The following is a 16,768-nucleotide window of genomic DNA, read 5'->3' as shown; positions in this document are numbered from 1 at the left end:
GTTTGTTGACACTTGTTAGCTGATTTCAAAATGGACATTCAGTTGAATTCAGAATTACAAAACCTAACCTAACCTAATAATAATACATTATGTCCAATTATAACTAATAAAACCATCCGTATTAAATTTACTTTTTCTACTGTCATGTTGACAGTTTAAGAATTCCATACCCTGGCGAATTCACGCACTCGGCAGATAATTTACCTAATTCGTGAATAAGGCAACAGGCTTGACTATTACATAAATTTGGCAAAATTTTGCCCATTTCATGTAATAGTCATTTCGCATATTCGGCGTAACATATATAAAGAAAAATTAAATAAAGAGCGAGTTGTTCCATTTATGATATTGGAAATTTGGCACCTGCAGTTGACTGTTTCGTGTGAAGAACGATAACTCATTTATTTATAGGATTTGGAGTTTGAAATTTTGTGTGAGCATAGAAAACATGCTTTATAACAAATTCCCATTTTTGGTCAAAAGTGCAGTTAGCTGGTTTGCAGATTAAGTGGTCGATATGCAAGACATTTCTCTTGAGCGTGGTAAAAAATGATGACGGATTACTTTATTGGGGACTTCAGTCAATCTCTATCTGATATTTTAGATGAGGCACACGTTCCTGAATTATAATATATGCCAGTATAAAGTTTCTAATGATTATTAAGAATTCAGATATTTTTTCGTAAATCCTTGGAAGGGCTTTCCAATTAGTTATTTAAATGAAACAAAATAATTATTGGAAAATCATAATATTTATTTGCGAAATTTTAATTTAAACAAATTTAAATAAACATTGTCATGACTAATTATAAATACAATTTGTTCAGCTATCTAATTAAAGCAATATTGATAATAAAACTATTGTGATATTCTAAAATATATGTTTAATTCTTCCTCATAATATGGAAATAATACAAAACGTTTTGCTTATAGGAACTGTACAAATTAGCGAACAACATTGAGCAATTGTTTTCTTTATAAGTCTTTTATACTAAAATATAACATTCTGTACATAATATTTATAATACACAAACAATTAATTTAAATTCTATTAATAATGTACATACATATACATCCAAACTTATTTTAAATATGCATAGATTAAACGAATCACTAACTCATAAATTCTGTGTGATAGATAATAATTATTAGTTTACAACATTAAACTTTACAAAATGACCGAACATAAATTTACAAACCTTTTTTTAATATCTTGCATTATTTACAAGAATATTGCAAATCTCCCAATTATGTACATAATATACAATATTGTAGATACCAGCGGCGAGGGGTGGAGGTGGGTTGTTAAGATTCAACATAAAAATAGTGCACTCAACTTTTTCAGTCATACTTATTTGTTTTCATTGAACTAAGAATACTATTTGCAAATTGTGCTGGTTGGTCTTTAAAATTCAATTAAACCCTGCCTAAAACCAAACCATAATAGTTTAGGTATGCTATGGGGTGATCCAACAAAAATAGTGCACAATTTTTCAGTCATTATTCGATTTTATGAATTAAGAATACATAATTATATTAGAGATGGTGTTGGTTAGTTATTTTAAAATTCATTAAGCCCTGCCTAATCAAACCATAATCAATAAAAAACATTCTTCTATCTATAAAATATTTAAAATGATGTATGATTTAATGGCATAATTTTAGATATTTTATAGATAAACGAATATTTTTTGACTATTATCTACTATGCGTTGTACAGGCAGTGTTTAATTCACAAACACTGTCTACACAATGCAGTCTTAGTTCAATGAAAACAAATACGTTTGACTGACAAAGCTTAGTGTGCACTATTTATATTGGATCTCAGCAGTCTACCTCCGGCCCTTCGCCACAGGTAGATATCAGTATTTAAATAAGTTTTAATAATAGAATTTTAAATAAAGCAGAATTATAGATACCCTTGACAAAAAACCATTTAAAAATAATTACTAATATGTATGTTATATAAAGTAAAATATAATATTATATAACCAGCCAAAGACCAGACAATTTATTATATGTACACAATATTAAATTTTCTATAGCAGTAATTCTAATCTGATTGACAGTATAATCTAAAATGTAATTCAGAACTAATTTCATTAATGACAATTAATAATATGTACATGTTATAATATTAAGTATATTATATCACTATTTTTCAATTAAAATTATAAATATAAAATAATATTCCTATTCGATGGCCATATTGTTTTATGAATATGTATCAATGAATTAGCCTATGAATAAATAAACAAATATTTATTGAATTAACGAAAGTTTATTATTAGAAACCTTTCCAGGAATCTCTGTCATACCATAATCCTCAGCATTCAGTTTGAAGCATTATAGTCAAATTTTTATAACATGTCACTTGCCAAAATGAATGTTCTATCTCTCTCATACACAAGGAGGGCATCTATAAATAATAAATTACTATGGGTGCTTTTAAATAGTATAGTATCGTATTTTTAACGTCCATGAAATATGTTGAATAATTCGTGGAGGTAAGAGCCTTCCCAGATGGCACGATTTGAATCATAAGGAAGACAACTCGTGCCCTAACGAGGTACAGATAACCTCATTGAGCCGTCCACATGCATTTTTGTGTAAAGACACGCGTCATCTGAGCAAATTCTAAGCGAAAATGATATTTGTGTTCGCGAAGTGACAAGCTTGGGTACTATAATCATTTCTATTCTTATTTCCTTAACACTCTTCTTGCGTGACCTCATCGTATCATAGCGGAGTTGTCCCATTATATTGGAATATTGGATATTGGAAATTTGGCACCTGCAGTTAACTATTTTGTGTGAAGAACGATAACGCATTTATTTATAGGTTTAGGAGTTTTAAATTTTGTGTGAGCATAGAAAACATGCTTTTTAACAAAATCTCATTGTTGGTCAAAAGTGCAGTTAGCTGGTTTGCAGATTAAGTAGTCGATTTGTTTTAATTTGAATAAACAGTGTGTTCACAAAATATACAATTACATAGATATTACCTTAAACACTTACAAGCGCATAATTGACATTATAATAAAAACATCACATCACCAACACTGAGGTAATCGATATTCATTTGTAAAATAAACAATCTACTTATCACTAATCAGTTCCAAATTAAAATTCTGTCTTTGTTTTTGCACCAAGCCTTGTGATTTACTTTTACTTCTCGGATGAGTGCTTTTACCAATTCTCACTTGCTTATCTAACGCTTCGTTGGAGCCGCTTCCCACCATCGTGTCGCTCTCTTCGGACGACGGATTATTGGAAAACATTGGCTGCCTGTTACTGCAACTCGACGTACTGTTCTGTGGGCTGATTACGACTCCGTTATACGAAGAATGCGAGTCGGCAATGCTTCTTCCGTCGCCTTCGTCCCGCCGGGAGAGTTCAGAAAAAGGGCTAATAGCTCGTTTGGTTGCCGAACCAGCGTTCTGAATCTCAGAACTGATGCTGGCTATAACGCTCTCACGACGGTCCCGTTCTATCAGATCTGTCTTCGTCAATTCGTGCCGCATATTACTTAACTCCGAAACGTACGAATTATTAATTGAATCGGAAAATGTTTGATTTTTATTCTTCATAGTCCCTAAATCTTGTGAGTTTTGAGTTTTTATTTTCGTCTGTCGTTCGATGATTTCCGCAGTAGTCAAGTCAGGGCCTTGTATGTTTTTATGCAGGGTTGTAGCTCCGGATAACCACGGTCTACTACTCGTGATGGACTTCTTTAAACTCATAGTGACAACTGCTTTACAGGCGCACATGGCGGATCCTTGCTCGACGGGCCTGTTACACATCTCACAGAATCTTTCACCTTCCGCGGCAACTCTCGTAACTTGCGAGTTCCCAATACCCAAATTCATGACGTCTTTTTCAGGTATTGCATTCTCATCAATTATCCCAAACTTTTCTAAACCGGTCATAATTGCCGCGTCCGCGTTAGAGTCGTCTCCGCCTGACGCACTTGCACTATTCTGATTCAAAAGCAACTTTGAAAGCGGAGGTGCAAGACCCAAGCCGATACTTCGTTCATGATACACTTCTGAAATAGTCGGAGTCAGTTCTCTGTTTATATGTCTCAATTGCGAAGCCAGAATGGAATCTTGAATACTACTGGCTCCGCTATTAGTTTGTATACTGGCACCGCTCTGCTTGGATGAGCTAGGTAACGGTGGGTCTTTCGTGACTTTCGCTGGTTTGATATCTAACTTTCCGCGTGCTTCAGACTCTTGCGTCGATTTCTTTACAGTGCTATTTTCCAATCCCAGATCGTCACTGACTTGTTCGGCGACAGAATAATATAAACTTCCTTGAGTATTCGATAATGCTTCGCCACTCGGTAAAGTTGGAGCTCTTCTGCCCGTTGCGGACATGGCCGCTAAAGCATTCGTAACCGATTGTACGGCACTCGGTATTTCGGTTCTCACGCTTAGTCTCTCGAGCGAGGCGTCAGCCGCTTGTGCCGCTTTCCTGTGAGCTGCGGCAGGGTTCATTTTGTATAGAGTTTCAATATCGTTTCTGCCACGTAAATTTGACATACCCGCCGCTACCCTATTTGCTGCTGTATTCAAATTCTGTTCAAAACCTCTTTCGAAATCAGAATCAGAACTGTTTCCTTCAGCAAAACTACCCGCAAGGGTACTAAGATTGTTATATACCGGTGGCAAAGGATGAAGATTTTCTACAAGCGGTCCGGGAACAGGTGGTAGTCTCGGTGGTGGGAGTGGCGGAAGAGGAGCTCTTCTCAACACAGTAGCGTGTCCAGAACTTTCCCAATCCGTTGCAGAACTGGCAGAACTCGAGCTGTCAGGCCTTAACCCGGAATTAGGATTCTGCATCTGTGCGGCTTGCATGTAATTCTTAACGCCGCCTTCTAAAATACTGGCGTTTAAGCCGTAGCTTTCCATTTGGGCGTCGACCATCTGCGATTGGGATTGCCGTCCCATCATTCGTGCGCCCATGAGAGTCTGATTACCTCCAGGAGTTGCGTGATATAAATTTCTAATCTTCGTCTGATGTGCCAGAGCCAACGTAACATTTGTTGGATTGTTTGGAGACGATAGTCTATCGGAAATGTGTCTTTGTAGGGCTACAGGTGGACTAGGAGTAAATGCTGCATCACTTTCGCCGCCTCCTCCCGGTCGAGATATTTTAACAGGCGGTCGTTCGCCGTTTCTAAAGTCCGACTTTCCATGAGCGCTTCTGTATGATTGGTGCTGTAAGTCGTTCCTGTTATTTGCAAATTTGGTTGAAATATTGAGCGTGGCGGTGCCAGGTATTCTAGCAATATTTCCATAGCACGCGGTTGGGGAGAGATGGCGATCAATATTTGGAGGGGCTGTACGAGGGGGAGCATCGGGTGGGGCTGCCGTGCGTCCATCCGGCTCTCCTCGATGACGAACATATGATGTGAATGCTCCGGCAGTCAGGCGAGGCCCGCTAAGTGGTAGGGGAGGAACCACTGCTTGACCTGTTAGAGAGACAGACAAGACAGACATTAACACATGGTAAGTAATAAGGTTTTCTATATATAAGGAATCTATTACACTATTCTATTATGACATTCGAATGCGTTTACGAATGAAGCAGAGTTAAGTTGGTAAACTGCACAGATATCAACATCATTAAGTTGGCATTTCCGATTTAATAACACAAGCAATGGCTGCTACTTTATAATATGTATATATTTATATGCTATTTACTCACTCGCGGAGTGCAGTTAGTTATAAACGATATTAGGATTTTTTAACTAAATAATAATGTCAAACTGTTGTATTATTGGCTGCTTATCTATTCATCGTGATAGATTGTGTTTTCATACGCCTTACAAATTGGCAAATATATGTCAGATTAGAAGTGTGAAGTTCTCTTCAAATGTAGCTATGAAGTCCTTTTTTGCTTCACTTTTATAATTGTGTCACTAAATTTCAAAACCCGCTATAACACGTTTTTGAAATTAATAATAAAGATATTATATAATATCAATGGATTCGTTATTAAAATCTTACACGAAAATTTTATCGCCTCTTTCAAAATCCGCTACGGTTGACAGTCATTTATGAAACAAAAACAATGCGTCTATCAATATTTAACAATTTGTAGTGTTAAAATGTTTGACGAACTTCTGAATATGGTAAAATGTCCAATTAATAAAGCAAGGAAGAGGTTGAGCCAACTAATATCTTGGAAAGTCAACCAAATGCTTTAAAAACAATCCGTTAAATTTAACATGAATGTCTTAGAAATGCATGGGTCATTACCTGAACTTCTAGTGGCGTGAAATGGTGTGATTAAAACTGTTCTTTTTTCTAATAAATATTTGTTTACAAGGAATAAATTGTCACAAAATCATTTAAAATTCTCGTTCTAATATAGGTATATAATATTTTTTATACGCCAAATAATGATATATTGAGCAAAAAAAGAAAAACATCATTAATCCCATTATCCATAAGCTGAGAAGTATATATTGATTTTCTCAAAAAAACGAAAAAGTGTTATAGCAGGTTTTGAAATTTAGCGACACATTTATTAGGCTCCATCTATACAGAAGACCGCTATACCAACAAGTGCACTCATATTATAGTGGTACCCAAGGGCAAAAAACCATAGGGATGCTCTAAAACTTGCTAGATCGACAGACTTATAAACTTTGGTGGATGTATGTGGCAGGGAAGAACTAGAGACAGAGAAGAGTGGACGAAGCTAGGGAGGCTTTCATCTAGCAGTGAATTAACTTTAACATATGATGATTATTATAGTAGTAGATACCATTAATTATTATTGATATTGACATGCGTACCCAAATTGGGAGAACTTGTAGCCCTGTGGAGTTCTCCGTCCGAGTGTGGTTCAAGATCATTGTTTTCTATGGAAGCTAGACTCTCCAAGCTGGAACTGGAATCCAGACTTAAACTTCTTGGTGCCTCTTGAGTATCTAGAAATTTAAAAAAAAAACATTAGACAATTAATTTATATTTTCATTAATTATTCACTATAACTGAAATTGAGAGCATATCGTCTCTGTTCTGGCAGAACACACTAACTGGAGAATACTAGTTTTGAGTAATTTGACTTTGAAGTTGTTAAAATGTTTGAAATGGTCTATCATGTGAGTTTATTAAGTAATCGTAAAAGGATGACTTTAAAATAAAGACTGTTTATTTATTAAGAAGGTTTCCAGACGGTAAAGTTTGAAATAGGGAACATTTTGGTATAACTAACTCAATATGAAATTTTTTCGAATTAGTATCTTCTGCCAGAACAGTGACAATATATTGTTTGTTCTCCCAATGTGCAGAATTAACATACCATTGGTAATGCCAATTGGAAGGATAATGACTATGTTCAATCAAATTACTTTAGATATTGGTATATTCCACTTATGTAACGACTAGTTAGTTAGTTGGGTGGACATTCATAGGATGTCGTTATGTTGGAATAGACCTGCGGAATGTGTTAGTGTTAAGTACATGTCTAAAAGTGCAGCAGTTTTCATATATAGGTTACCTACTCAAAGTAAGAACTGAATTATCAAAATGGCTTACCGAAGAGTGCTAGTAAGGCTTGCAGAACAAACTGAATATTTCTGCGGTTAGCCTGCTTGCCGCTGCGAAGAGTTACTTCATCTTGTCCCACTTCCATTAGGTCACAACCGAGCGACGCCAAGAGTTCATGGCAGCCTTCTACTCGCCATAATCTAGGGAAATTAAAAATAAAATAATATTTTCAAAATAAAAATAGAGGTGTTGAGAATTCAACAAATATGTATGACTTACAAAGATTATTGTACACTATCTATGGCAGACCTTAACAGCCTACCTCCACCCTTCGCCACTGATTTACATTAGTGTAGCACACGGTTAAAAACCACATGTGGTTTTAGTCTATGGATGGCTTCGAAATGAGGTGTTATCCCCAAATGATTCATCTATGTAGGTATCCATCGAAGAAAAAATAATGATTTTATATTGATGTTTTTAATATTGTCTGAAAATGATTTCTATAGAAAGACATTGGAGTGTAATCGAATATAAGGGTAATAAAATGCTTATAACTTTGCACCCAGAGCAGTTACGTGTTTCAATTCCTTTTCATATATAAATAGTTATTTATTAACTATTTTTTTCCTTATGTCACCTGTACCTCTTTTCTCATCAGTACCTTTATTATTTTAGTTTTTTTTATAAATCAGCCCCTATTACTTGGTCTTATGCTTGCATCAACTACCTAATTTAATATCTCTACAAAACGAATTAAAAAAACTCACCTAACGCTGACTGAAATCTCAATGCTTTCTGTCTCGACATTCTTGAGGGTGAACTGCGAGATGACGGACCTAATCACACCGATTATATCATCGGCTGCCTCCACATTGGAGATGAGTTTCGATAGAGCGTGCAGTGTGGTCGATGTTAGACCTGAAAAAAGAATCAAATAAATATTGGTAACCGAAGATGTGTAAGAATCATAACCATAAACTCTGCAGATGGAGTTTTTATTGGATATATGGTGGTAATAATGATGTTATATGGATAAGATGAGAGATGAGGAGCGGATGAAAAATAATATAATATATCTGAGATTTTCATTACCTAATAATGCTTGTAGACTGGCTGAACATTGGGTTAATCTATCTTCAGGATCACTCTGTGGGAAGAAGACACTCGATGGAATTCCATTGGCTGCTGGTTCAAATCTGAAAAAAAAAAAATATCAATTAATACCTACTCTCGAGGTTATGTATACAGTTCACTGGGAATCGACTCACTGCTGAGTGAGACAGACGTATGGCGGAGTGTTGAAGAGATTCGATGAGCGACTTTCAAATATTTATCCAGTTTTAGTCGATGAATGTCACTAATAATGGAGCCAAAGGTACTTAAATCTCTCGGTTTCGGCAGGACTATTCGAACCAATATTAATATAAAACCGTTATTATAGAAGCAAAATTAAAATGAACGATTCTAAAAAGTGGAAAAACTTAAACTTGAAATTGCGCAGATTGCGATTTCTTCTACTGCACACGAATTACATAGAGTAAATTTAATTTAATTATTGTCACCGTTATTATTGACTGCTCTTACAAGAAGCCTATTGCATCGTTTTCTCTCGTTTGGCGTCGGTCTAACTATGTTATATTTTCTGTCAAAACTATCCAACTACACACTTATGTGGTATGTTTATAATAACAATCGCATTAAGAGACATTCATTGTGAGTGTATATTGGTATCTCTGTGATACGAGAAGAAGCAGATTGGGAAGAAAGAAAGAAGAAACCAAATTTTTAATGTACCAATACTTTAGTCGTTGGAATATTATAATTTTAAGTCTATTACAAGGCCGACTATATTATTCAGGCCGTAGGACTGAGTAGTGGATTACGATGTTAGTCCTCGTTATTAATTCACTTTGAATGCAATGCGGTAAATTTCAATTTAATATTGTTACCTGAATCCAACACTCATGAGAAGTTCCTTCCAGCCGCTGACGTGTCCGACCTTGTTCTCTATGCTCTTCTGCGTTGTGTACATGGCATTTTTCTGGCCGCGGACAATCCTCTGAAGGGATTTCTCAACTAGGTGTAATGACACTCGTAATGCATCCCTAATAAGAAACAAAATTGCAATTAATATTAGTGTGCTTTACACGCAAATAGCGGGAAAACATTAATTCTGGGCAAGTAAACTAGGGGATTTCTTTATATTGAAACGATTGCGTTCTGTTTCAATGATAATTCAAGGTAGAGTACCTACGTTTGTGTAAATCAGGCCGCACTTCTTAAAACAATGATCATTTCATTGGCTCTAGCTGTATAGACTAATGGTGTTTATAATAAGGATTACATTGAGGATATGGTGAGGAAACCAAAGTAAACCGATCTTACCTGCACTTTTCTGGTGTCTTGAGCAGATCGCAGAGGGCTTGTCCCATGAGCGCCACCTTATTACTGAGTCTGATGTTAGATCCGACCAGCATGAAGCCTGCCCAGTTGGCCGGATGGGCAAAGTGCTTTGTGTGCTGAACCGTCTGCATTGCGTCTCCGAGAGCTCTAAAAAGTCAACATTAAATTGTAGGCTGCTCAAAATATGCAAGTTATTCACAATAAAATAAACTAAGAGTTTGATCACCGCTGTTTATGGGTTCAAATTCAAGCTCAATCCCAAGTTTTATTCTTATTCTCTAGTACTATAGCCAACTATTTTCCTTCTCCAGTGAATGACACTCCTATCGCTTGCAAGTAGTACAGGTTCAATACAGACGGTGCCGAAATAATTTTTTTTACTAGATTTTAGTTTTATTCATAAAATCTTTATTACCTTGCAGCTCTACTTCCTTGAAGCAATGCGGAGTAAAAAGCTCTCAGTAATATCTTCGCGGCGGTATCAGGGACAGGCCACAGCGCTAGTAGCACGCAGTGTGCTCCGGCCGCCAGCAGCGCACGACAGAGCCTCACCAGACCTGCACAAGCTCCACCCCCAAAGCCTCCTCCTCCTACTGTATTGCCTTGTGCGTTGCCTTCTGAAGAGTTGGACCCATGACAGCCTGACACAACAACCTACGGAAAAAAAAAGATTTAATAAAAATTCAGTGACGAATGCCAAGGTTGATGCATTGCTTGATGACGGCCTCCCCAAACTCCTTCCTCTCTTCTCAGTCCCTAGTTGCTATTTAATCAGCGTGGCAACCTATATCACATCGCATACATAAGTATGACTATGCATAGGGCCCAAAGCATTTAATTTCAGATATTCACGAATTTTAATGATAAGAAAATACTACTACAAAGAAGAAAAGGAAACTTACCAATCTCGCTGACAGTTTGAGGTTAAGAATGTCTCCGGCCGTCAGCAGGAACTCGGACAGAGGCGGCAACTCCATATTGCTTGACGACAGTTCGCTTCCTATTAATTAAAAAATAATGAATTAGAAACTATAGATCCTGTCTGCTTAGACCCAAGTTAAGGCACCTTGTGTGGTTTCATTATTATAGACTTCAATTATTTTTTCACAGGTACTAGCTGCGATATGTAGCAGACTCTGATATAACCATGTTTATAATATTCTTCATTAGGGTCCACGCTTCGAAGCCATAAAAGTAATAGATACCAGATATTATCTTTGATCATTCTTTGCTGTAGTTTTAAATAATAAGAAATTCGAAGGTTTAGAATTATTTCCACTGTAGGTATACAATAATTATGGTTGTGGAATCTTACCTTCTTCTTCTCCTTCTCCCGGCATGGAATCTGAATGTCCACTGCCCGTACTCGTGTTCAAGAATCTCTTTGTCCCGCCTTGAGACTGAGAATCAACCTGTGGACAAAATATTTATTGAATTATAAAATTTTGTAAAAAATTAAAAATTAATGGTTAACAAAATGTCGATAACTACAATCCTAACTAGTTTAATTGCGAAGCTAAGGAAAATGGTATTGCCTAAGCTCTGGAGCGACAGCGTTATTGAAACCCTGACACGATGAAGAAGGAAATTTATAACTATTAAAATTGATTTTCTTTCTAGTAAGAGGTTGTTTTTTTTGTTGTTGCTAGTAAGCAAAAAAAAAAAACAACTCCCTGATCAAATGTATTCTACATATAATTATAGTGAACGTATTATCTTTTTAGATTCCCATGGTGATCACCTATCCACCAGAACAATATTCACCAGTTTTTCTAACTAATTGATGACAGATTTCCACTACTGTTTTCGGTGTAAGACTTAACCGTCATTCGAAGGCTTGAATATAAACTAATATGTATTGTCATATAAGATCAAAAGATCAATGGTCAACGTAGCAGAGGATGATGCCGAATTTTGTGGCTTAAGAACCTCAGTGATTGATACCATTGCAGTATCACTGAACTTTTCCACGTAGCAAATGATGGAGCAAAGATCGCCCTGATAGCGGCTGACCTCCGCTTGGAGATGGGATGGTAAGGAGAAGATATGAAGGGGTTATTGCAAGACAATGATATGCCACAGAAACATAGTTTCGAGATATGAGCGATTTAATGTTCTTGTTCGTTGTTCAGATATTCTTGATCAACATCACTATCCTCATTTAAAATGTTCAATATATCGAATAATTATTTTTGTTTGGAGCAAGAAATCGTGGATGACTGACTGGTGTCCATTTTGACTGGTGTGGCATATCATGTTATAACCATTTTTGTGCAAAATTTGAATTTGTAAGAACTACACATAGATAATATTGAGACAACTGTGTAATTTTTTTAAAAAGTGTCTTGTAAAACGTGTGTGTACCCTGGGAATTGGTTTTATTCAAAATCAACAATTTCATAATTATGTGGTATATCATCGTCTTGCGATAACCCCTTCATATGTAGTAGACATAAATTCTCACCATTTCTCCAGGACTTAAAACAACTGCTGAGAGTTTCCACGATACGTGAGTCGAAAGATGGATGCATTCTGCCTCGGCGATTTGTGACAGAACTGCTTCCTTTGATGCCTGCAATGGAAAAAATGAAAGTAGGTTTATGTCGGCAGCATTTCTATATATTACATCAAGTTCATTTGTTGTATAGTGTGATGTTACTTCAACAAGTTGATACCGTCTAAACCATGGCATCCTCAGAGGATCCAAGGCCACGAGGCCTGAATCATCATTGGGCTGATTCATGCAAACATGAACAGATCGACTGCGAGGCAAATTTCTAGCCCGTAAGCAAATAGTAATTATTAATATAATTTTTTTAATATTATTACCTACATTTCATCCAATTTTGACAAATATTGAAAGCAAAGTTCCCAGCCATACAATGTACCTAGCACCTAGAATATCTGATTTGAGATTACTTTGAAAAAATATGTATTTGTACCTAGTTCAAATATTTCAAAATATGTACCTACCTAGCAAAGAAATGCACTCCCTTTCAAAGCAGGTACCTAAAAAAAGGTCTGACCAAGGCCTGAACAAAAACGATGCATGAGTGCGAGTGAGAAAGTATTCGGCACCCTTACGATCTCTGAGACACGCGCTAGAGTAAGATAAAAGGTCTACACATGTGTTGGTTAGTTTCCAACAATGTCGCTGGCAAATCGTGGTGAAACGCTTCAGAAAGCATCCATAACCGCGAGCTCGTGTTGCTACAATTGCATTTTTTTGTGGTAAACATAAAGTCAGTGGTAAATATTTTTAGTTAATTAAGTAGAAAAGATGGTTCTGTGTGTTGTCTTAAAATGTGGTAGCCGTACTGATAAGCAAGAAGATGGTATTACGTTTCATAGGTAAGTTGATACATGTTCGTGATAATTTATTTGTATATTATTATATATTTTAGTATCAAGTGACCTAGTGTTTTTTTCGAAATAACTTTAATTATGCATATCTTTATCGAATGGTTGCATTTTCACCGCTTAACAATACTATATAATGTAAAAAAATAGAAAATTATATTTTAATGCTGAACGTCTAGTGCGAGCACTTTGGGCGAGCACTAGCGAAATGATTATTCATAGGCGTCCGCAAAAAGTGGGTATGTGGTTAAAATTGAAGTAACAAAAAACTGAAAGTAAAGATTACCTATAGTAGGCAATCAATTTATTGTTTTGCTAAAGAAATGGAATTTAGTATACATGTTGAAAAACTCCCGAGGAATAATCGATTTAGTGCCCTGTTTGTTAACATTTTTGCTTCGTGATTTCCTAAATGTAATTGGTTTATGAATGTTATTGTAATGTTGCTCCCTAATGGATTACAGGTTCCCAAAATATGAACCAAAAAGGCAGAATTGGATAAATCAAATACATCGTGTCAATCCTATGGTCATTACGCGCCGTGTGCGTCTTCCGCGTCCAAAGTATTATAGCCAACAATTTAATGAGAAGAATGAATAAGAACTGTTTTATATTCATCAACATCCTTTTAATTTCAGATGTTAATTTTTAAGATTCTTAAAACTGCTTGTAAATGTTTATCAGTGATGTTTGATTGTAAAGAGTGTGTATTGATAATCATCCTAATTGAAATTGTTTGTTCACATAATTATATAAGTTGATCTAGAAATGACCAACATTTTTCGATCAGAATCTTTATTTAAGTTGTTCTAATTTGTCCGAATTAAGAGTGTTGTAAAATTTGCAGATATCTTCTCGACGGTGCAATTTATGTATTTATAAAATTTTATTTTTAACAAAGCGTTAAATGTAGAAAAAAGTATTTTTTTTTCAAAAATACGATTAAAACTCGCGGGTCCCGCAGAAAAACTTGGCGGGCCGCTTGCCCAGACCTGTTCTATATAATCCAAATATTATAATTTGTATAGGTTTTTTTTACACGTCCTTCAACTTGTGTTTTAATAATCTGAATTTTTCAAAGTGATTTTCTTTGATCCATATTTTGTATTCGATTCGCTATTGTGCATGTCTATTTATATACTCTGTAGGTATATATTTTTAGATGATGTGATTTCATACCTTTGAATTATTGATACTTGTAAATTAATATGATAATTTGTCAGTTTAAGATTGATTATACTCATGTACCTACTTAGTTATTTACTTTGTTAATTTTAATGTAAGTACCATATTATTATGATAATTAAATAATAATACATTTTGAAGTTTCTGTATTTATTATATTGAAGATATCCACCAATGAACATCAATGAATATTAATAATATTCCGTTTCTCCCGCACGCCTATGGTCTCGAACGTTTGTATTCGTATATGTCCACTCACTCACACAACCAAACACACGGCAAGCAGCTTCACGTACCAAGGCAATGTGAAGCGTCTATCTGTATCTATTGTCTAAGGGTCTGACTGACTATTTCTGTTGTGAGCGAAATTCTCAGAAATAAGCCAGGTACATAATATGCAGAGTGTTTTTGTCATTTTTGAGTGACAGAATTTGTTTTATTTTATTCTTGCCTAGAGTTGACCTGCTCTCCAAAAAGGGATTATTCATCCCCATTCGGGTTTTGGTCTCTGCAGACGTCGTCGGCTGTGGCGCCGCGCTCCCGGCGTCACTGCCATTTTAAATTTAATTATTTTTTTTTAAATATTTTTTTGTTAAATATTTTGTACGCTGTACTTTATTGTATTTATATTCGGAACAATAAACGCCCTGTTTTCGCCTGTACTTCCGCGTTGTCAATCCACACAAACATGTCCCCGAAAGAAGCAGACGATACCACCGTGACTTGACATGACATTACATCATCAGGGGGGTCCAGTCCAGCGCTAATACCTACCCCCCCCCCCTTTCGGAGGTAACAAAGTGTTAAAAAAATCATTAATGTTCTGAGAATTAAATGAATACAAGTGCACTTGTGACCAAGTTGAGTAAATTTACTTCTAATTTATATATATGTGATTGTAAATTCTACATTGCTGTTTTCAATATTCTGTAAATGAGGTCTTGTTGTCAAGTAATCATTTAGTGCAGACAGTTCTTTGAAAAATTATTGATTTTTTACATGTAATAACGTTTTTAGTATTTGAAGACGGAGAAGTCAAGCCGAAATATTCAAATTATATACGGTTGCTATGAAAATAATAATGATACTTTATATACCATATCCATGGGATATACAATAGTTTTAGGAATAAAATGCTTATATATTATCTTCTCTTACAAAGTGGTTTTATAATATGTCTCACGTATAAATTAACAGGTATGTGGTAATATGAAAACTGAAAATTCATTTTTTTAAATTACACATCACTAATTGTACTCGTTTATTCCTTAGGACATGACATATTATTCAAGTATGTTTAACCGGTTCTATGCCTTCAGCGAGTTTCCTCGCTCTATGAGGCCGTGATCGACAGGTCACACATATAAATTTCACGAGTTATCTCGTCCAATTTTAAACTCAAATTATCAGCCACTGTCGATTGATTTGCATAATCTAAAAAATTAAACACACAGTGACATCTGTTTGAATAATTATGAAATACTAAGACATAAATTATCGAAATTACAGCGATTGTAGTAAGAGCTTTGCTCTACATTGAACGTGTGTCGTTAAAAATCTGCGGTCTGTCAGATACTGCCATAGTAATACCGTGAGGCATAAAAAAGGTTAATTGGTAAAAAAGGTAAATTATCTAATTACAGGAAGGTGTACTAGTAGATAAAATGATTACACTAATTCATACCTGTATATCTGTTATTGGGTGAGCGTGTAACATGTCACCGACCATCATTGCTTCTTTCTGCATGGGAGAGCTGTGTTGCCAACCCCACGCGTCCGATACTCCTGAGGGAAGGCGGGGATTTCCAACAACCAAACATCTCATTCCACCTTCTGAAAAATGATATTGATTTTATTAATATGGCAAGATATTAATCATTGTGATTGCTTATTACATACAAGAAAATGTTATCTGATAATAAATAGTATTATATTACCTTGCTGATGTGGATCGTTCCGCAGTTTACTCCTGGACACCTTATGCCCCTTCAATGAGAATATACTCGGTACAGCAATCAGCGAAAACCGTTCGCAAAGATATTCATTAATATCGATATTATTCTGAGACGTAGGCTGGTTCTGGTTACCAGAAGACTGTGAGCCTTGACTGGCTGACGAATTGGTTGGACCCGATGTCACCGGAAGGCCTGGTCCGGGTCTCAACACTGGGAACGGAACGAGGTAAAGATCGCCCTCGAGGACCAACACAAGGTCCCTTCTTCCACCGCAGTTTTTGGTGCTGTGTGTGGCTGAGGAAAAAAACAAAGTATAACTCATATATACAAGCAATGAATGGATAACTCACTAGTATAC

General features: G+C 35.8%; 1 protein-coding gene across 1 annotated transcript in view; it reads right to left on the bottom strand.

Annotated features, from left to right (window-relative positions):
* Positions 1-1,080: 1,080 nt before the first annotated feature.
* The window catches only part of LOC147069571 (tetratricopeptide repeat protein 28), a 135,767-nt gene continuing 120,079 nt past the window's right edge, over positions 1,081-16,768 (bottom strand). The window contains 13 exon segments of the mRNA XM_085950487.1: positions 1,081-5,475; positions 6,808-6,942; positions 7,553-7,704; positions 8,275-8,425; positions 8,600-8,703; positions 9,457-9,612; positions 9,893-10,057; positions 10,326-10,564; positions 10,813-10,910; positions 11,226-11,322; positions 12,375-12,482; positions 16,140-16,288; positions 16,393-16,694. Coding sequence (XP_085806613.1) covers positions 3,098-5,475; positions 6,808-6,942; positions 7,553-7,704; positions 8,275-8,425; positions 8,600-8,703; positions 9,457-9,612; positions 9,893-10,057; positions 10,326-10,564; positions 10,813-10,910; positions 11,226-11,322; positions 12,375-12,482; positions 16,140-16,288; positions 16,393-16,694 — 4,234 coding nt within the window. The 3' untranslated portion in view covers positions 1,081-3,097.

This window comes from Rhyacophila brunnea, unplaced genomic scaffold (assembly GCF_057557595.1).
Source record: "Rhyacophila brunnea isolate RB1 unplaced genomic scaffold, BYU_Rbru_1.0 scaffold_23, whole genome shotgun sequence".
NCBI classification, from domain to species: domain Eukaryota; kingdom Metazoa; phylum Arthropoda; class Insecta; order Trichoptera; family Rhyacophilidae; genus Rhyacophila; species Rhyacophila brunnea.
Note: the sequence above shows the minus strand (reverse complement) of the source record. Positions and strands in the feature narration are given on the sequence as shown.